We start from the raw sequence: 23,049 nt of genomic DNA on the forward strand, positions 1-23,049 counted from the left end.
TTATGGATCTTGAGAGAGGAAGTGTCCATCTCCCTTTGGAGGCCTCATGGAGCCATCGGATTTCAACTACAATATCTAATTTGTGTTCTGAATATTAATGAAGGTCTTACGGGTGTGGAACGGCATGAGGGTAAGTAATAAATGACAGAATTTTCATTTTTGGGTGAACTAACCCTTTAAGAAGCAAGATAGATTGGTTAGGTTGATTTTGGCATCTTCCATAAGGGTCCATTATTCACACACAAGAAGAATATGTATGGCTTTGTTCACACTGAAACCAGTTCAGATTTATTTCTGATCATTAGGACTAACTGACTGTACTGTCATTTTGTAAGTAGTGGAAAAAAATAAATATATATAAATAATATATTAAATATATATAAATATAATATAATATAATATAATATAATATAATATAATATAATATAATATAATATAATATAATATAATATAATATAATATAATATAATATAATATAATATAATATAATATAATATAATATAATATAATATAATATAATATAATATAAATATATAAAAATAAATAATACATTTTATTCAGCAAGGATGCATTAAATTGGTCAAAAGTGACCATAAAGACACTTATATTGTTACTGAAGATTTCTATTTCAAATCAATGCTGTTCTTTTGAACTTTGTTCATCAATGAATCCTGAAAAGAATCTTATTTTCCACCAAATATTAAGCAGCACAACTCTTTTCAACATTGATAATAATAAGAAATGTTTCTTGAGCTGCAAATCTGCATATTAGAATGATTTCTGAAGGATCATGTGACACTGAAGACTGGAGTAATGATGCTGAAAATTCAGCTTTTCCATTACCAAAATAAATTGCATTTTGAATTATATAAAAATAGAAAATGGTCATTTTAATGTTTAACATCCAATAAATGCTGCCTTGAGTATGAGAGACTTTCACAAACATTAAAAAAAAAATCTTACAGAGGCCTGTAACAACAGGATGACTCCTATTAAAAACCATGGCATCCTTGTGTTGTCTCCGGATGTATAATGTTGTGTCTGTGTGGTCAATGTCACATGTATACTCAAACTCCTCAGAGAGGACATGGAAGTCTTTAAACGCTACATCACACAACTTGAGTCAGTAAAAGTCTAATTTTGCTTTTAAAATTCTCCTTTATCCTTTGTCATTTACAACAGCTCCTTCTGGCTCTATATCAGGCAGTTTTTAAATGCTTTTCCTTCAAATGAAGTTTTTTTTTTATTATTATCATGTCCTGTACCTTCCACTGAAAATATGGAGTTGAATTCCTCACATGAACTGATTTCTTTCGTTTCAGCTGCACTTGTTTGTTTCTACTTTCGTAGGGAAGGAAGAATGACCACTGATTCTGTGGTGACACGTTTTCGTGAGTTGTTGAATGCAGACTGCTGAGATGTTGAGTAGCCTGCTTTTTGTTTGATCAGCATTTCTGAAAACAGCTCACTCTCTCAGCTACAGACAGGGAAGTGAGATGCCCCTGGAGCAGAAGTGTGTTCTGCTGGTGGTTCCTCACTGGGTGGAACTGGAACGTGGCATAGGTTGCACACCCTGTGCTCTCACTGCACCCTAGTGATTACAGGGCTTTCTGAGTTTTTTTTTTTCTTTTTTTTTTTTTTTTTTTTCCCCAGATCCAAAGGAGGATCTATTTCAAGTTCCCACCACAAGAAAGACAGACAAACCACAAACCATGACCATGTAAAACCATGTTTTATATCTCTGATCTGAAGTCAGTCTGCCATTTCTTTCACTACTGCAAACTACATTATGCTCACAAAGAAGCAGCGTAACTTTATTCTGTGGTTGAATTATATGGTTTAGTAACTGCTAAATCTTTAGACTCTGTACTTCACACTGGCACATTAGTTTAACTGCAAATAAGTATTAGGTTGGTCTTTTGATTTATACAATTTTGTTGAAGTCTGTTTTAGTTGTTATAGTTGTGCTATCTGTATAGTACTATCGGTTAGTAGAGGAACTCCTCCGCTTTTTCATTGTGGCAAATTTTGTATATGGGCCTGTCATTCATTCTTTCGTTTATTCTTTAATAATTTGGACTTTATTGATAATTGGTAAGTGTCTTTTCACTCGTTGCTATTTGGTTTAAGAGAGAATATATTTGATTACAGTTGATTATTTGTGTCAGAAAGAAATAAAGCTTAATTTCTTCTCCTTTGCACATTTTTGGCTGCATTTTGGACCAAAAAATATATTGCCTCATTTGAATATCCCTTCTGATTGGTCAGTTTACTGATCTGAGGAGTACTTAGGCTGACAGGCTGACATTTTTCTTGACTACAATGCATTGAATCTTTTTTAAAATATATTACTTTTATTAAAATAAACTAAAATAGAGAGCTATAATAATATAAATTGCCCTTTCTCATTCCGTTTTTTTGTTGTTGTTTTTTGAACTCATCAATGTCACTTTGTTTATTCTTGATGTGAACTTTTGCCAGTTTGGTTATTAGATTCACTGTTTTGGACTGTCACTTTGAACACTTCTTGCCTGGTGTGTGACCATCTATGTATGCCTAATAGGGAGTTTCATGCTCCTTGTCGTTGTGTTTTTTTTTATTTTTTTTTTATCATTATTAGCAGTAGATTTATTTTTCTGACCACTCTGATCAAGTACAGCTAGGCATTCTCAGAGTTCTCTTCATATTGACCCCAAAAGCTTTCATAGTCTTCTCTGTGTAATTGTATCTCCCTCTGGTGTTAGCAGACACATGGTTATGTAAGTTCAGTGACTTTCCGCTATAAACTGAGAGGAGTGTGATGATACACTAGAATAGCTCAAGCATCTCATCTTAAATTATTTGAGTGAAGTGAAATGAAGCGGTCAGCTTGAGTGTTAAAATATAAAGAGGAATGTTGCTTCAGCAGCTGGTTCTACACTTCCTGTGGGACTGCAGAGGCTAAAAGGGTCTTTATAACAGGAAGGACAGGTCAGGGTCAGCATATCTGTCGACCAATAGCAGTACAGTACAGTGATTGACAAATGGTTTCTGCATGTCTGGAATGTAGCTTGTTGAAATAAACATTTAAATCCATTCAGTGTTAAATATGTTGAGTTAGATTAATCTTTTAAGGAAGGAAAAAAACGAAGGAAAAAAAAGTGAAAAACTTACAAATGGTGTAATTTTAAAAATGGAGAATGACAAAAATCCTTGTATTCCACTTTCACTTTTCTGGATTTTTCTTTTGCAGGGAGATTTTGTGATTTTTAATACTTTAGTTAATGATAACAACACTGGTAATATGTTGTTTGTACAAGAAACTAGAACAAACAGACACTCAAGCATGCAGACAGGAAATATTTAAACTGGTCACTTCCAGCCTTTAGAAGTATTTTCCATTGGAAAGCTCTGCTTTATTTTTTTTTTTTTTCTACATTTGTTTACCTTTCCACTTCAGTTTGGTGTATGAGCATGCTATCAATATGGTTTCATGACTTATTCATTAAAATAAATGAAAGATTACAAGCCTACACATTTTCTTTAAAGGCAGGAAAAAAGGACATTTTCATTACATAAGGATGGCTATGCACTTCACAAAGACTTCACAGCAATAGATCTCAAGTGTACACTATTCAAACACTGCAATTTACAAGCACAGGCTCTGTGTTGACTGTGAAACTTTGCACCCTTAAATAAACCTGATACTTGAGGTCGACGGTAATTGACATATTTCAGTGCTTGCGTGGCTTTGGACTCACTCATGTGTGAATTTGTTGAGTTTAACTGTGGATGTGGTCGAAATGGGCTGGAGCTCATTCCCAGAGGCTTTCAACATGGATCTGCCTTTCTGGCATGACAACAGCACATTTATTCAGTGACCTAAATAAAAGACCGGATTTGGAAATGCTTTGGAAATGCTTTGGAAATGCAGCAGGTCTGCATTGATTCTCTAGCATTTGTTAATTTATTTGTTTAGATGATGACTTGATATTCTATCTTAGCATATTAAATATGAATACTGTTGGTTCTGAATGTCTATGGTAAAAATGTGAAGCCTGTGAATGCTGTTCAGCACCGTTACACATACACTCACCTTTAGAAAGCAGGTGTGGAAAACATGCCACAACGCGTCTCTGTTCATTCCAGATTTGTTCAGAGGGTCATTCATTCAGTAAAGCTGTTGACTGAAGGTGTACTCTGTGCTTACTGTCTTAAAATATTCCTTAAGGTGTGGCATTGAACATTAAATTTAACTATCAGGACATTTTATTATTTCCTATTACTCCCATAACCCTAAAAGACTAGGACTCTTACTTTATTAAAGGGGACCTATTATGCAAAATTCACTTGGTTTGGATATAAATGTGTGTTGGCAGTCTGTGTACACAACCACCCTATAGTGATGATAAATCCAACCACTCCTTTTTTTTAATCCCATAAATCATAAGTACTGTCTCCCAACAACCTGTTTTCACCCATGGTGTTAATGTGACATCACATTAGCCACAGGCCCCACCCACGAATGTTGGCAGACACTGCCGTTTTAACATAGAACCGCCCTGAGCGAGTTCACAGCGAGTTGTACACAGTCCGCCATTGCTGCACTGAAGAGAATGTCTCCCAATCGTTTTAGGTGTTCTGTAGCTGGATGAATTAATCCACATAGCTGTCTCCATTTACTTCCTAAATCTGAGCTGCTGAAGACGAGGTGGATTAATGAAAAGAAAATGCTCCCTCAACTCTACCGAAATTCACATTTCACACCAGACTGCCTTGTTTTGTATTGTTCCTTTAATATTGACATTTGTTCACAGAGGTTGTGCTAAATTTGTTACTCAAGGATAGATCAGTACAAACTGTTCGTGATCCAGCTTACAAAGTGATACTAGATATGGCAGTAATGAAGGTGAGAGCCCTTTATTACAGTTCATTGGAGTTGATTTACGGATATAAAGGTTACCATTTTATTAAACACCACCTGAAAAGGCATAAGGTCTTTATATATTTGTTTACTGTTAGTTGTAACAAGTGTTTCTGTGTACTTCGCTACTGTGTACTAATGCAAGGGAGAGAGAGAGAGTTTATGGATAATATTTTAATTCACACTTGTACTGTTTTATTAAGCTCTTACAGAGATTTTCTAGAGTGAAACGGATGATTCATCTTCACAATAAATGTCATAAAACTCATTGGTAAAGTTTTGGCGATCATTCGGACACAGTCCGGTATAACAGGGTTGTACTAATACAGTGGATTAAAACAAGAAGACAATATAAGTTCTAACCATAATTAAACTAAACTATACCTGTTCTATCTCCATGCAGCATATATTCGTAGTTTCTGACATTTACCGGTGCTGGTCATATAATTAGAATATCATCAAAAAGTTGATTTTATTTTACTAATTCCATTCAAAAAGTGAAACTTATATTATATAATAACATACATTATATTCATTCATTACACACAGACTGATATGATTATAACTGACAACTAAGGAAAATCCCAAATTCAGTATCTCAGAAAATACACCTGGTGCCACACTCTAATCAGCTAATTAACTCAAAACACCTGCAAAGGCCTTTAAATGGTCTAGTTCTCAGTCTAGTTCTGTAGGCTACACAATCATGGGGAAGACTGCTGACTTGACAGTTTTCCAAAAGATGACCATTGACACCTTGCACAAGGAGGGCAAGACACAAAAGGTCATTGCAAAAGAGGCTGGCTGTTCACAGAGCTCTGTGTCCAAGCACATTAATAGAGACGCAAAGGGAAGGAAAAGATGTGGTAGAAAAGAGTGAACAAGCAATAGGGATAACCGCACCCTGGAGAGGATTGTGAAACAAAACCCATTCAAAAATGTGGGGGAGATTCACAAAGAGTGGACTGCAGCTGGAGTCAGTGCTTCAAGAACCACTACGCACAGACATATGCAAGACATGGGTTTCAGTTGTCGCATTCCTTGTCAAGCCACTCTTGAACAACAGACAGCGTCAGAAGCGTCTCGCCTGGGCTAAAGACAAAAAGGACTGGACTGCTGCTGAGTGGTCCAAAGTTATGTTCTCTGATGAAAGTAAATTTTGTATTTCCTTTGGAAATCCGGGTCCCAGAGTCTGGAGGAAGAGAGGAGAGGCACACTATCCACGTTGCTTGAGGTCCAGTGTAAAGTTTCCACAGTCCGTGATGGTTTGGGGAGCCATGTCATCTGTTGGTGTTGGTCCACTGTGTTTTCTGAGGTCCAAGGTCAACGCAGCCGTATACCAGGAAGTTTTAGAGCACTTCATGCTTCCTGCTGCTGACCAACTTTATGGAGATGTAATTTCATTTTCCAACAGGACTTGGCACCTGCACACAGTGGATTTGTATTGGTCTTAATTAATATTCTAGTTTTCTGAGATGCTGAATTTGGGATTTTCCTTAGTTGTCATTTATAATCATCATTCAAATTAAAAGAAATAAACATTTTAAATATATCAGTCTGTGTGTAATGAATGAATATAATATACAAGTTTCACTTTTTGAATGGAATTAGTGAAATAAATAAACCTTTTGATGATATTCTTATTATATGACCAGCACCTGTATAGTGCGTCCTGACTGACTCCTGACACCAGAGAATGAGCTCTTGAAGCTCTGCCCTCTTAGGCAGAGCAGCAGCTCATTTGCATTTAAAGGGCACAAACTAAAATGGCACATTTTTGTTTACTTCCAAAAAGTGGCAATTTTAACATGTTATAAAAAATTATCTGTGGGGAGCGAAAACATTTTTTTGAGCTAAAACTTCACATACACACTCTGGGGACATCAGAGACTTATTTTACATCTTGTAAGAGGGGGCATAATATGTCCCCTTTAAAAGTCCTTCTTAGAAAGATACTTTTTTTGTTGTTGTTGTTCTCTTAAATATAAATGGGGAACCACTTAATTAAGGTTTATTGTATCTCTCAGGAAAATTAGGTGTTTGTCAGAGAAGAATTCAGTGGTTACACATTCCTGGATTGTATTAGTTCTGCTGTGGCACCACAATGAAAAATGTATTGTGTGGGAGCTGACCAGCATGGTCTCAATAGGACAGTTTTAGTACCTGCTGTGTGTGTGTGCGTGTGTACATCAAACGCATCATCCCTCACTATACATATGTTTCTCACAGAGTCAAATCTGATCATTCCTGAGAGTGTCATGTAACTTTCATACTTTTAGCATTTACACGGTAGTTCATGTTTCTCAGTAGCGGGTGTGAGGATGTGCAATATCTTTAAAGGGATACTTCACCTAAAACTTCCCATATTTACACTACCATTCAAAAGTTTGGGGTCGGTAAGTTTTTTTTTTTTGTTTGTTTGTTTGTTTGTTTGTTTTTATATGTCTCTTAAGCTAATGCATTTGCTTCTAAAGCATTTATTTGATAAAAAAAAATATTTTTGTAAAATAAAATAATAATAATAATAATAATGTACTTTGCTTCTGTAATGGCAAAGTAGAATTTTTCTTCAGTGTCACATGATCCTTCAGAAATCATTCTAATATGGTATATTGCTTCTCAAGAAACATTTCTTATTATCAATGTTGAAAACAGTGCTGCTTAATATTTAGTGGAAACAGTGATACATTTTTTTTAAGGATTCTTTGGTGAGTGAAAAGTTAGAAATAAATGCTGTTTGAAAAATATATCTATATATCTATATCTATATATATCTATCTTTAAAAATAAATAAATAAATAAATAAATTTGATCCCAAACTTTTGAATGGTACTCAGACATGAGGATAAGTAAATAGTCACAGAACTTTCATTTTATGGATGAACTATGACTTTTAAAGCAGATCTCCTCATCTCTCTTGCAAGTTAATATGCCCAACACAAAGTGGCGACCTCTCTGGATTGCAGTACACAAGCACAATACTGCAACTTTAGAGTATGTGCGCTCAATTTTTTCCAACATTTTCCTGTTCTTGTGCAATCATTGCTTTGAGGCTGCAGCTGATGCCACACCAAGTGTTCACCGCTGCTTTCAATCTGCTCACAGCTGTTTTTGCCATGAAAGCGTGTTTTGTTTTACATCACTTTCACTGTAAGACCCTTCACGTTTTTGCATGTACTCTACTACATCATAATACAAACTTTCAGTCTGGTCACTCACACAGCGACTAGTTTGGCACATTTGCTTCAACACACAGAGTTTAGCTCGCACACAGTGATGGAGACGCACGCCAAGAATCCTCGGTGTTGGAATGAGGAGATCTGCATGTAATCAGTCCACTGGAATGTGCTCCGCTGTGGACAGAGAGACTTTAGAGAATGTGGGAAAAGTAGACAGCGGTCATCTTTGTGCCATGACAGAGAAATGTGGAACGCTTGTGTTTCCATTTAATGTCAGCAAATGATGGTTCTATGCAAACTCTCAATGTGTGTTTTTGTGTGTACAGTATTGTGTGTGTCTCTGAGAGGGCTTTGTGTTTAGACCTCTTGTCCATGCCAGTGAGTTAAGCACATTTGATAGTGCTGGATTTTTGCACATACCAGCCATTTGACAAAATAAAGAGTTTAGAATATCACAAGTTTATTCTGAATCTATCATTCCCTGTTTTCCAGGTCATGGGGAATGCCACTGCGGTGAGTGTAAATGCCATGCTGGTTATATTGGAGACAACTGTAATTGCTCTACAGAGACGGCTTCCTGTGTGTCAGACGACGGAAAGATCTGTAGCGGGCGGGGCAGCTGCGTGTGTGGGCGGTGCCAGTGCACTGAGCCAGGGGCATTTGGGGACACGTGCGAAAAATGTCCCACCTGTCCAGATGCCTGTGGAACAAAAAGGTATGAGACTGAGGATGCTCTAACTTAACTGAAGCTAATTGAGAAGTATCTACAGTTTCTAATGTAATGCCGTCTTTAAAAGTTACGTCATTGTTAAAAAAAAAATGCTATGGGATTTTTACTGCATATTGCAACCGATAACATACTGTTGTGCTCTTTTGCAGTGTTTTATCCTTATGTTTCTTTAAATTGAAACTTCTTGTTCTTAAAATTTAATTTATACTAGTGCCATTCCAGTGAAGGATTACAGTGCTTTTATAATATCTACACTATCAGTCAAAAGTTTGGGGTCAGTTAGATTTTTACAATTTTTATTTATTTTATTTTTTTTCTTAAGTATTAATTTCTTTTTCTTCAGCAAAAATATATTAAATTGGTCAAAGGTAACAGTAATGATATTTATAATGTTACAAAAGATTTCCAATTCAAATAAATGCTGTTCTTTCAACTTTCTATTCATTAAAGAATTCTGAAAGAATTTACCAGTTTACTCAATTATTATTATTATCAGTGCTGAAAATAGTCGCTCTGCTTATTTTTGTTTCTTGATCACCAAATCTGGAAATTCAGCTTTGCCATTACATTAATACATTTTAAATATATTAAAATAGAAAACACTTTAACATTATTTCACAAACTTTACTGTATTTCACATTAACTGTTTTTACTGTATTTTGGATCAAAGTGGGTAATCATAAGAGACTTTTCAAAAACATCTTACCAACCGTTAACTTTTGAACTGCAGTGTACGTAACACCAAGATTTGCTAGGTTCTTTCATACACAGGTGTAAGCATGATGGTTCTGATATATATTAAAAATTAATTTGTGCAATTAATAAGTTGCATTGAAAAGTACTACTTTGTCCTTCATAAATCATGAGTTCTTACTTCATTTTTGTGTTGTAGAGCATAACTCAAAGACTCTAGAAAGCAATTATAAACACTTTTTTTTGTACTAGTCCTGTGTTAACATGTAAAATGTTTAAATATTGTGGTTATACTGACAGAACTGTGTATTTTAACATTTTAATGTTTTTAATTTCTGTGAAATTAGGTAGCATGCCACAGGATTGAACTTTTATATGTTAAAGTATGCAGTATGAATAACATCTCATAACATGTTCTCCATTAGACTCGTCAAAGCTGACTGACAGGGTCTGAGATGTCTTTCCTCATCATTGACTTTTGGTTAGACTCAACCCTGTCAAACTTTTTAGTATTGTGTTAGTTATAGTTTGAATGATTTTTCTGAATGTTTCTCCTCAGGGAATGCATCGAGTGCCATCTTTTTAACACAGGAAGACTGGCCGATAACCAGACCTGTCAGCGCATGTGCAAGGATGAGATCATCACCGTGGAAACCCTCAGTGAGTGCACACTTAGAAACACTGAATGATGTCTGAGGGTTCGGCTAGTGTTTCCCCAACCTGCACAGACACACTTTTTCCTCAGAGACAAACTGACTAAAGATAATACATGTAGAGCAATAACATATATTTTAAATATTTGTTTATACCCTGCTTTCAATTAACTATTCAGTAAATCCAGTGCTTTATTGCACAAAAAAAAGTTACAAAACATGTTATTTAAAACTTGTGCACATAAGGAAGGAATTGGAGCAAAGTGTTTGTCATTTTCTTACCACTGGTATAATAGACCAAGCAGACAGAAGGACCAAGCAAGTAAGTGAAGAAAAAGTCTTTAGCAGTTTCACAAACCACAAAAATATTTTTGTATCAGTTAATGGTGCAATATGGCATCCTATGTGAAGATGAAACAAGGGTTCATTTACCTAAAAAATATAAATGGCTATGTTTCCATCAAATGTTGCAAAATTAACTTATGCACAAATTTGTAACATCGCACAAAACATTTGCAAATAAAGCAGCATTTCCATCCCGTGTGTTCAAGAGGACAAAATCACCACTTCCTGGGAAACTGGTTCAAAATATCTGTAATAAAAATGGAAGTTGCTGCAATCGGGAAAGCCACTGTGGCACTTTTTTCCCTTTATCATAAATGTCTCTGAGATTGCAGACGAAATGCAAGAAATGCTGTCATGTTGTCTTGCTTTTGGATGCCTGGTGTTCGGGAATGCAATCATGTGAGATGCTTCTGGGAAGGAATTAACCCAAATCATTTTGATGACAGACTTTGGCTCAGGCATTTCAGAATCATCAAACCAACATTTGAGATGCTTTGCAATGAAATGATCTGCTGGTTAGTTCAGTTATCCAATCATATCCTCTGTTTAGGCAAAGTCACAACTTTGTTTGCGTTAGTTTTTTGTTGCGCATTGAGGGATTTATTCGGTAAAATAAATTCGGTGTTTCCATTGTAGTTTATGTGCATGTCTTCTCATTGGAAAAAAAAATGTATCTGCCTCAATTGATTCAAATTTTTTGAATTTATGCACAATTTGGCACTTCCATCTAGTGTTTTTTATGTGATATATCCTAAAATGCACATAAAAATAGGTGGATGGAAACGGCTAATGATGGCTCGTTTATTTTATTATTTATGTTTTTAGGCTTTGCCATTTTATACGTGGGAATAGTCAAAGGTGGTTGAGGAGGTAATAAGATCGGAAAATTCTATCAACATGCACACTAACTGCCAGCCCATGTCATCAACACACTGGTTACTTAACAAACATCTTCCTTAACTTCAGTCAGAGAGAGAACTTGAATCCAGGTGAAATCATGAAGGAGGTCAGTTCATAGAGCTGTCTGTTTTCCCTCTCATCAGGACACACTGTTGGTCCAGTGCCACAGTTTGTGCTTCCAGGTCATGAATGTGTTACTCGCAGCAGGGTGAAGCACGGTTTGTGGCGTATCATGGCCAGCTCTGTTTATGTTATTATCTGGAGAATGTGAGTCTGGACGACTCTGCAGCACTCGCTGTTCTGTGTCCCATGGAGAAAGCCTGTGTTTACTGCTTTTCCTCACAACCCTGCTATTAATTCAAACCGCTAATATGTAAAATGCTCAAACTATATAAAGAATAGCACTTTAGAAAATGAATAAAATGTTTTATTTTATTTATTTTTTGTCATATGTGGATCTTTTTTATTTTTTTATACTATTTTTAATTGGATTTATTTATAATTATGAATGTTTTATTAGAGTTCGAGTTTATGAGAACTTCTCCAGGGTTTTATAACAGTTTTTTTTTTTTTGCACAAGGCATTTTTTTTTCTTTTTTACATGTGTCTAGGAATGCATGAATGAATGTTTATTGTTGAGCAATATGATGCTGGACTCATGTCTGAGATAGTGAAATATTCAGGATGCTTAAGGCCTTTCCATGTCACCCCTACTTGTAAAAGAAGGCATTATGGATTTGATGTTTTACAACATTTTTCTGTCATTTGAGTTGGCTTCACTTCCTTAATGGACTCCACATGTGCATACCGGAAACTTCCAGCTCTTTTAGTGAAAGAGGCTCCATAGTTAAGTGACTATAAGGAAGGGGGAGACTTCCTAGTCTGTAGGGGATTTTAATTATGATAACATTTAAACATTCTTTTGAATAATCTGGGTCCTTGTTGAGGAATGCAATGTCTGATCCAAAAATAATTACAGAGTTTCAAGATTATGCCATTGGCTCTGCTTTCTCACTTTGTTTCCTCAGCCACAGTTTGGACAGCTTTTTTTATTGAACTCAACTCCTCTCTCTCTGTTTCAGAAACGGATGATCCCAACACCGTTCAATGCGTGTATAAGACTGAGAAGGACTGTGTGATGAAGTTCACATACTCCGAACATGCCAACGGCCAATCGGTCCTGACCGCTCTTAAGGAGCCAGGTCAGTATTTAGCACTTCACAACTACTTCTGTAAGAACTGCATTCTGAATCATGTTAAACACATTATAAGAGAAGAAACTGTCAAGTTAAAAAGTTATTATTATTGCCATTTCTCATGCAAACACTGTTTATAAAGGGAAGGGTGTCAGCTAAACATCTTTTCATACATTATGACAATGCATTTGTGTATTTACAGAATGTGCTGTTGCCCCAAATGCCATGACGGTGCTTCTGGCAGTTGTTGGCAGTATCTTGTTGATGGGCATCTTGCTGCTAGCCCTCTGGAAACTGGTCATCACCATCCATGACCGCCGCGAGTTTTCACGCTTCCAAAGTGCACGTTCACGGGCGCGTTATGAGATGGTGAGAACTCAATCTACTGCACTAAGTTTGATGGAAATTACAGCAATCAGATATTTGTGACAGTGTGAAATGAACTTTGAATTACTTGTCACAATACTTTACTGGTCAAAACTTTTGCTTAAAGGTAAGGTAGGTAATTTTTGGAGAGGCTAGCAATAGCAAGCTAGCTTTGAAAGCATAAGATCCAAACAAAAGCATCACGAGAGACAGTGTTAAACTACCTCGTGTCTCAAAGCACATAACATTACAATAATAATTAACATAAACAACTTACAGCACTGAACTATACCACCTGACTGCGGCAGATTCATTTTGGCATTGATAGTGTTGCCACTGAAACGCATAAATTTGAGTCATGGACCTCCCCGAGTATAACATCATGGGTTTCCATCTCTTCCAAATTGTTTTGTTTCGGACAGAGGGATATGATTGGACGAACATTTTGTGGACCCATGCCTTCCACAGATGATATAAATACATATAAATACATTTAGGCCACTTAACTTAGTGATTGGATGTGAAGAGACTTTCAATCAGCATAACAAAAAAACATGTTTTTGAAGCATATCACGTACCCTGCCTTTTTAAGATTTTTTTGTTTTGTTTTGTTTTATTTATAATTTTTAGACTACTAAAAAAGCTTGTGGTTGGTATGATTGTATTTATTTATTTATTTTTAAAGAGTCTCATGTTCACCAATGTTCACCTCCATTAGTGCAGCTAGCTACAGCTATGGCCGCTGGGCATGTGCACATCAATATTGCGTCATTTAATTACTCTATTTGCAGGGAAAATCTATCTATAAGGGTAGGTTTAGGATTAGGGTAGGTGTAGACGTTAGTAAAACAGAAGTGGAGGTGACATATTTCCTGTTCGATTTTTGCGTTGATTTGTAGCCGAAGAAGTGGATGTGATCGAAATTCCCATGATTTGAATATCAGATATATTCAATATCAAAATTGGTTAAATACAGGAACATTTCTAAGAAAAAACGTGCAACACACGTTGTCCTTGTCATCACAGAATCTGACCAATGAGAATAAAGTGTGTCGTCATAGAGGCTTTCGCAGCCTATTTAGAACAACTGCAGTGCCTGACCTAGGCGGCTGGTCTCGTTTTGCTCTTGCGGTACTTTGATGGCACATGTGATCGTAAGGCGGTTGCAGCGCCGATCAAAGTCGGACATATTTGCTAACTAGAATGCATTGCTTTTTTTTTTTTCAGGCGGCAGCCAATCTTTTCGGCGCCGCATGAAGTTGAACAAGCCTTATTGTAACATTTGGCTGGTGCTCAAGAAACATTACTTATTATCAATGTTGTGCTGCTCTATTTTTGTGGAAATCATGATTGTGTATATATATTTTTTTAAATAGTTCAAAGAACTGCATTTATTTGAATGGTAATCTTTTGTAACATTATAAATGTCTTTACTGTCACATTTGATCCATTTAATGCATACTCTAAATAGCTTGAACTGGCAAATCTATGCAATCACAAGGACAAAAACAACTAGGCTTTGATTGAAACCATGAGGCATTTTGGAAAACATCAGTCAGCTGGGACCACACATCAGTCATGATGATCATTCCAAGGCTGTGGTTCAAAGGCTTTGTTCACTCTGCCCTTCTAACTATGTGCATTTCAATGAACCCCTCTGACCTATTTATTCTTCTGTATGTCTCTCCATGTCTTCCTCCTAGGCATCTAATCCTGTTTATAAACAGTCCATCCCCTCTCACCCAATGGAGACATTCCATATGCACAGTACTAAGTCGTGCAATGGAGGAGTCCACTGATCAACCTGCATTTGGACTGGGGGACATGGCAGGACCTGTCCAGCGCACCTCTGCACTACAGTGGAGGACAGAGACAGAGCAAATTTTATTGTCTTTTGCAATGCAAACTTCTTGGGGGGTGGTTCCTGAGGATTGGAACTGATCTTTATGCGGTTGGGTAATGAAAGTTCAGTGACGAGCAGCAGTTGGACATATGCCGAATATGAGAAGAGGATTGGCTTGACTAGTTGGATAGGCAGGGCTTACCAGCCTTGTCCAGAAACCTTCATGAACAATGGACATTGACCTGCCATGGACTGCTTGCTCAAATATAACTCCTAATTTTCTCCAGTTCTAATCATACCTCCTGCTCATGATGGATTGTTTTACAGGCAAAGAGATATTCAGTTGAATATTTTTAACATTGTGCCTTTCCCAGCCATTACACATTTTACATGAATTAAATTTATTTAGCACATGTACAGTAGTCAGGTGCCATAAAGTTTGCATAGAACACAACAAACTGCTAAATTATACATCGACTCTTTAATGAAGAGATGGGTACTAACATAACCAGAGCAATAATTCTACTTAACTCTTGTTTTGCACATTGTATATTAGGTTGAGGTTTATCAAGTAAAGAAAGAAATGCCACTCTGCAACACTAGTCTTTGGTGTATTGCACATTTTCATTATGATTTTCAACTCTGTAGTGTGATGCAATAACACTGCCTTGCTGATAATTCAAGAGTGTCTCATTTCTTTTTGGAACAATGACATTTAGAAGGATCTGGATCAAGTAAAAAATTAGGACACCCACCTTCCAGAAAGAACTTCTCAGATTGACCCCATGCAAGTCATGTTTGTTTCTACTTAATGCACTTTTTGTGCTTTTATTAGGGGTGTTTTTGCATTCAATGGAATAATAAAAAAAACAAGGTCTAGAGATGTGTTTTTGAAGTTCTTCTTTTAACATGAGCACCTCATTTTAGAATGGTGTCACATGAGACACTGCAAGGGAAGCAATAAATAAATATCTAATATAAATGTATCTGTGCATATTTCTTAATTCACGTGCCCTCATAATCTTTAATCAAAACAATTTTACCTTCCTCTTGCAGCAGCTTCTCTCTTCTCATATGTTTACTGGCGTGAGGGCGGGACATCCTGTCACGTGACATCACAGCAATATTAAACCACAACTATCTAATCAAATCCCCATGACACAAAGTTTTTTATTGTTCGTGAAGCGTTTTTACTCGGATATGCCACTATAGGGAAGAATTATATGCCACTATATCGCAAATTCTGTTTAATGCAGACTTTAAACTACAGTCACAAATTACACTGTAAGAAATTATAGTCTGCCCTGACCCAGATTCCACTCCAAGATAGGTGGATGATCATGCTCGTTCCCTCAAAATGGCTTAGTTATTATAGAGAAGAACATAGTCAACAGTTTCGTTGTTTCTGCACCATTTGAGTGGATCACATAGTGAGCAAATGGCCGCCAACTGTAGAATGGGAGAAGGTGAGGAACCCTGAGAACCATTTCAGACAAAGGGTCATTGGGGTGTCTCAACTTCATTAACATCCAGACCCCAGCTGTTACAACAGGAGCAACTGCATTTACATTAGGGGTGGTAAACTGTCATGGGATAAATAGTTTGAGATTTTAGATGTTCTGGGTTCATTCTGACTACAATTAACCCAAGTTGCTACATGTACCTTGTCACTGCTACGCTGCAATAAACTTCATGATCCTTATTTTTTTCTTACACATTTACATGCATGGTTAGATTTCAGTCAGACGAAAGCAATAATTTGTCCTTTTAGACTGTCATGGGTAACACTTTAGAATAATGGTCCATCATTAATAAGTAACTATGTAGGACTAATGCAGGACTAGTAATGCAGGACTAATGAGAAGTACTATATTAACACTTCAGCTACTACTGTTAACTACAAGCTTAACTTGTCAGTAAGTAATATCACATTTAGAAGATAGTTCCTTATTAGCTAATCAATAATTACCTAATGAGATTAGCATTATTAATTACTATAAACTAACTGACAAATTGTAAAGAACATTTATTGTGTGTCTGAGACGTAATCAGTCATCATTTTTACTCTGTAATAAATGCATCACTAATTACTCAAGTGTTACCTAGTCAGTATGCAGGAACTACTAGTGATCTGGACCATTATTTTAAAGTGAAAAAGATGTTTTTCACTTTAAAATAGTGGTCCAGATCGCTAGTAGTTCCTGCATAGTGACTAGGTAACACTTGAGTAATTAATGATGCATTTCATGACCATGTTGAGAGTAAAAAAATATAATTGCTCACACTTTAATGTTGCGATTATTAATTAATTAGTAATTCTTTATAATTTGTATTATCTCATTCTGTAATTACTGATTAGCTAATAATTTACTATCTTAGTCCTAAATCTTATATTACTTACTGATTAGTTAAGCTTGTTTCTATATTATTTAATAGTAGTAGCTGAAGTGTTAAAGCAGTACTACTGATTTATCCTGCATAGTTAGTTATTAATAAAGGACCATTATTCTAAAGTGTTACCCTGTCATGCAAATAATTTAGTTCTGATGGTGACATGCAACATGTATTTAATTCTTCCAATATTCATTTACACCTTGCGTCATGTATAATTGGACAGCTGAAGACTGTAGCTCAACAACACAAAAACTAGTACTTTCAAACATACTTACAGTCTAAAGATCTTTTTTGTTTTTTTTTGTGCTAACAAAACATGTCAGCACAGCAGGGAGTGACACAACCACCCTTCTGTAAGCTGACGGGAAAATCTGACTTAAGCAAGGTGACTGAAGCCCTTGATCTAAGAGGGCCGTGCACCTGGAGTGGGTGAGGGGCTTAATTGGCTGAAGTTTGCTCAGTACCTTCTATTTGTCAATCTCCTGTGACTTCTGGTAGATAAAACGGGCAGCTTTTTTTGAGCTTCAAAGGTGTGTATGTGGTACAGAAGGGGGTGTACCTGCTGCGAAGAAGACTGGGAGTATAAATCAGCCATTGTGTGCACTGTAAAATATGACCGTGATTTTAAAAGTAAAAGACTGTAAAAATGCTGTGGTGAAAAACTGTCAATTGGTTTACAGAAAGTTTCCGTACTATATACACTATACACTTCACATTTGATATATTTTCGTTGAAATAACTGTTTCTTCTTAGTTTTTCTCATTTTTTTCTAATCAGTTATGTACATTAGGGTTTTACGTTACATGTAATGTTGTTAAATTAATGTTTATTGCATTTTTAAAATTTCATGCATGTTACCATGATGGTGTTTAGTGTGTGTATGTGAATGACACTGTGTGCACCTTTTATATGTTAGTGTTGTCCTTCTCAGCTTGTGGAAAAGCTGCTTGTGATGAACTTTGATTCATCATGTGACTCTTATCACCACTGTGTTTGGTGACTGTCAGTGTATTATAAAGGTACAAAACAGATATTAGTACTTCATTAGGTTGGTAAATTAACATTATATCAGTTAATGAAATACGTTATTTTACCGTAAATTTAACTTCTTTTTTTTTACGTTGCTACTGTATTTTTTATGGTAAAGTTCTGGCAACCACGGCTGCCGTTTTTTTACTGTAAATTACTGGGATTTTTTTTTACAGTGTGTACATGTTTGGTGACGTGTCAAAGGATTCGGGTTCAGTTATAGAGAGCAGCTGTGTTTGCGATGGGGAAAGTGCACATGCCTTTTGAACCTAGTTGAAAACCACTTTGTGTTGATTTACTGTGAAACCACATGAGACTAAGTCCCTAACACATCTTAAAAGAGTATTTTACCAGGACTGGTGGGTGGTCTACTATCAATCCAATCAAAGGTATGGAGAAGGGTCTTACATTTTCAGCTTTTCAAGTTGTATTTTCTGTAAAAGTCTGCATGGTAAATTTAAATCCTCCAAATCAAAAGTAACCGCCATGTGGTCACACTGCCACCATTTCCATGCTCTCTTGCCACACAACACAACCATGGCTGACATTTAGAGCAGAGACTTAGGGTTGCATGTAGAAATGCAAATATGTGTATATAGCTCCAGTGGTTCTTCTTTATTGGGATGTCAACCCTGTGGTCGTTTGCACATAAATCAGATGTTCTCCAAGTTTGATGAGCTGAATGCTGTTTTCCTCCAGAGCTGTGAGCCAGTATCAACAGCCAGAGCATTCAGACAGAAGTGAAGTCATGTCACTGGGTGGACGCAGCTCTGATCATAAGAAGGGAAAGTAGGTTTGTGTGTTTCAGTAACGTCTGAGATTTTAGGAGCTGAACAGCAGCAGATGTGACTGTGAAGGCCTGATCTTCTGCCCCCTTGTGAATGTTCTCTCTTTTTCCCTTGATTTATTTCTCATTTCGTTCAAATAAACAGGTGGTCTTAAAATTTTGAGAAGTTTTAAACAAAGGTAATGAATAATTAATAATTGAAAAATAATAATTTTAAGGTCACTAAGTAAATTTGTGACCATATAGTTCATGTGATTTTGAACAGACAGAACTTCCATTGAAGCAATACTCTATTTTTTATCATTCTATTTTTGTTATTTCTTATCTTTTTTTTTTTTTTTAGGGTTCTTTGGTGAAAAAAAAAATTTAAATTATAACTTATAAGTCTTTACTGTCACTTTTGATTGAATGAATAAGTGTTGGGGGTAACGCATTACAAGTAACTTGAGTTACGCAATCAGATTACTTTTTCAAGTAAGTAGTAAAGTAATGCATTTTCTTTTTCAATTTACAACAAAATATCTAAGTTACTTTTTCAAATGAGTAACGCAAGTTACTTTTTCACATTTATTGACTGACAATAATATTCTGTGCCCATGTTGAGAGAAATATTATAGTTCTAGACTAAATGTGATCATGCATTTACTCATCTCACTTGCATGAAAATATTCAGTATTCCTCAAAATGAATAAAAACAGTAAAATGCTATCTCAAAATTTTACACAAACCTGTAATAATTTACTATATTAAATTACATGGACCCACAAATATACTTTATGTATTTAATCTCACTTTATTTATTGCTGACCTTCAATGATCTAATTCAACCATACTAATAAGCAAAAATGACTTTAGATTAGATTTAGAAAGAAGAGAGTTGAACTTCCATCTCCTTTATCATATACTTCTTCAATCCAGAATGGCGGCACAGCTGAAAGGTTTGTTTGAGCTGCATCCTCTACTGTACAGGTGTAAATATGCATTTAATTCTGCCTGATGCTTATTCATTTCACTTTTGGGGTTAAAGGGCCTTAACATTTGCCCAAAATAGAACTTTTTTGTTGTTATTAAAAAACAAACAAGCAAGCCCAGCCTAGGTGAGAAAAAGTAACGCAAAAGTAATGTAACGCATTACTTTTCATAAAAAGTAACTAACGCAATTAGTTACTTTTTTTAGGGAGTAACGCAATATTGTAATGCATCACTTTTAAAAGTAACTTTCCCCAACACTGGAATAAAAAAAAACACTATATAAAAAGAAGCATTATGCATCATGCAGTTTTCAAGCTATCTACATGTGCCAAACATGTCTTTCATTACCTTCAGTGTCCATTTCCAGTGAAATGTGATAACTGCCAATATTAAGCTTTACTGGAATGCAAGGTATGTCCTGCAGCACTGAGGTCTGATACTCATCAAATGAGTCTGTGTCTTTGACTCACTACATGTCTGCATTCAGTGAAGGAATTCACCCGGTTTGATTCAGAGTGAAGTTTGTGTGAGCCACAGTAAGCTCATATTCATTACTAATGATCAATAATTTGTGATGCAAATGATTTTTGTAAACTGAGGCCTATACTCACTTTGTGCAGATTCTTGGGCATTATGGTACATGGGAGCTTTCCATGGGTGCCATAGTATGTTTATCCATAAATAATTATGTGGGTATTTAAGAGTATTTTGTTTTTATGCCTGAGTGTCTGATCTTTGCTAGCAGCATTACTCATTCACAGGTCCAAATCTCAGTTTTCTCTCAGTGAAGTCAGTAAATCAACCCTTTTCATTTCAGCATACTTTCATTGCTGTAAGCAGAACCCAGTCAAGAATATTTGTACTGCCCTAATGTGATCAAAAAGGAAGTGCTGTGGTATATTACTATATACTGTATGCCCTGCTCACATTATTTGCTGTATTACTCAATGATCACACAAATACTAATATCAGTCCAGATTTATTTAATTTAATTTGATCTTGATTTAAAAAAAATAATGATTTACTGAAGACTAAATGCCCAGAGCCTAGAGAATAGCTCCATTTTCTGGACATAATTATTGCAGTGACCAGTGACACTACAGTTTTGTAACACTAATTGAATAAAAGAACAAAAAGAAAAAAGACAATTTTATTTTTCTTAGGTAATAATAAGGATCTTTTGTGTTTAAGGAAATATGGAAGAAATGTGCTGCTCTATCCTATATCGCCATCTACTGGATAAAGTGTCATAGTGCATGTCCACAGGCCTTAGCTTTTATTCTGCTGTTAGTAGTTCGAACAGTGATCAAGAAAATCAATAAATTAATTAATGAATTAATTAATGACATTAAGAGTGGTCTATTCAACTCATGTGCTATGTTCCAACTCATGTCTTCTGAAGACATATGAGTTTGGGACGTTATATCAGTTTGGGACGTTTATGATGACAGATTTTAAGTGAACTATTCAAGAGCAAGAGGAGAGAGACATAAGTGACTCATATATCTGGAGTGTGTGAGGGAGAATGTGGGCTCGGGTGTATTGGTTGGTGTGTCTTTGTGGTTTCTACCATCTCAGTATGGTGTAGGCTTAAGCAGGATGTTAGGTCATGGAATTACATGTCATTGTATGAAATTCTGCTTCTCTCTTCCAGAATGCTAGGTTGAGCAGGTCGGGGTCACAGCATGTGACCTGGAGACCGAGACCAGCTTAGACATAAGTTTGTTTGTATGTAGTATTCAAGTCATATCCAGCTGATCCTTTTTTTCTGTGCCAGTACAACATTTTTCTACCTTCTTTTCACTTTTAGCAAAGATTTACAAGCTCACTGCAGGCAAATACTAAAACCTAGTAATGTAAACTTTTAATCCGGAGGCAAAAAAGTAGAGCGAGTTAAATGCACTGCACATTCTGTTTAGTGAAATGATCTAATGGAGTGAGCTAATCATTTTTTCACTAGCCTCTATAACAAAGTATGGCATACAAGCCAAAATTAATATCATAAATTGTATTTACCCCATCACTGAGACAGACAAATGTCCAGAGTTCCAAGCTGAACTTTTTTTTGGCAGTTTTCATGCCTTTCAGGGTGTGTAGGCCAATCACAGACTCACAGTCTAGAAATGGCCTGTGTGAAACCACAGATTGAGCTGGACAGTGTTACAGGTTACAGTATGGCATGAAATCATGGAATGGAAACTGCTTTAAATTCATGTAGGCTGGATTGTGAAACAGAATGACTCAACACCTCCTACATTTAATTCAGAGTGCAACCCCAGGTGAAAAAAGTACACTGCTATAATGTACTTAAAGTGCTCTATTTTCACACAATAATTTTGTACTTAATATACTAAAAAATCTTCTTTAGTACTTCTTAAGATAAGTTTAAGAACATCTAAGTATACTCAACTGTGCTACTTTGAGACACCATGAAATATGAACTAAAATGTGCTTTTAATATACTATTTATTTAAAAAATATATTTACAAACCTGATTCCAAAAAAGTTGTGACACTGTACGAGTTGTGAAAAAAAGAATGTAATAATGTGGAAGTTTCAAATTTCAATATTTTATTCAATATTTTTACAACATAGATGACATATCAAATGTTTAAACTGAGAAAATGTATCATTTTAAAGATCTAGACTGCAGGCTGGCCATTTCAGTATCCGGATCCTTCTTCTACGCAGCCATGATGTTGTAATTGATGCAGTATGTGGTCTGGCATTGCCATGTTGGAAAATGCAAGGTCTTCCCTGAAGGCGACGACGTCTGGATGGGAGCATATGTTGTTCTAGAACTTGGATATACCTTTCAGCATTGATGGTGCCTTTCCAGATGTGTAAGCTGCCCATGCCACACGCACTCATGCAACCCCATACCATCAGAGATACAGGCTTCTAAACTGAGCGCTGATAACAACTTGGGTTGTTCTTGTCCTCTTTAGACCGGATGACATGGCGTCCCAGTTTTCCAAAAAGAACTTCAAATTTTGATTCATTTGACCACAGTTTTCCACTTTGCCACAGTCCATTTTAAATGAGCCTTGGCCCAGAGA

At 36.0% G+C, this 23,049-nt stretch overlaps 1 protein-coding gene across 4 annotated transcripts in view; it reads left to right on the forward strand.

The window, feature by feature from the left end:
* The window catches only part of itgb5 (integrin, beta 5), a 41,190-nt gene extending 25,431 nt beyond the window's left edge, over positions 1-15,759 (forward strand). For 3 of the 4 annotated variants that reach the window (XM_067408737.1, XM_067408738.1, XM_067408741.1), the window contains 5 exons: positions 8,575-8,797; positions 10,065-10,165; positions 12,486-12,605; positions 12,802-12,968; positions 14,669-15,759. In XM_067408737.1, coding sequence (XP_067264838.1) covers positions 8,575-8,797; positions 10,065-10,165; positions 12,486-12,605; positions 12,802-12,968; positions 14,669-14,764 — 707 coding nt within the window. In that variant the 3' untranslated portion in view covers positions 14,765-15,759. Of the gene's footprint in view, positions 1-8,574; positions 8,798-9,930; positions 9,987-10,064; positions 10,166-12,485; positions 12,606-12,801; positions 12,969-14,668 lie in introns of those variants that run through there. The other variant, XM_067408740.1, reaches the window with a different exon arrangement.
* Positions 15,760-23,049: the final 7,290 nt, after the last annotated feature.

The sequence above is a fragment of the Chanodichthys erythropterus genome, chromosome 14 (assembly GCF_024489055.1).
Source record: "Chanodichthys erythropterus isolate Z2021 chromosome 14, ASM2448905v1, whole genome shotgun sequence".
NCBI classification, from domain to species: Eukaryota; Metazoa; Chordata; class Actinopteri; order Cypriniformes; family Xenocyprididae; genus Chanodichthys; species Chanodichthys erythropterus.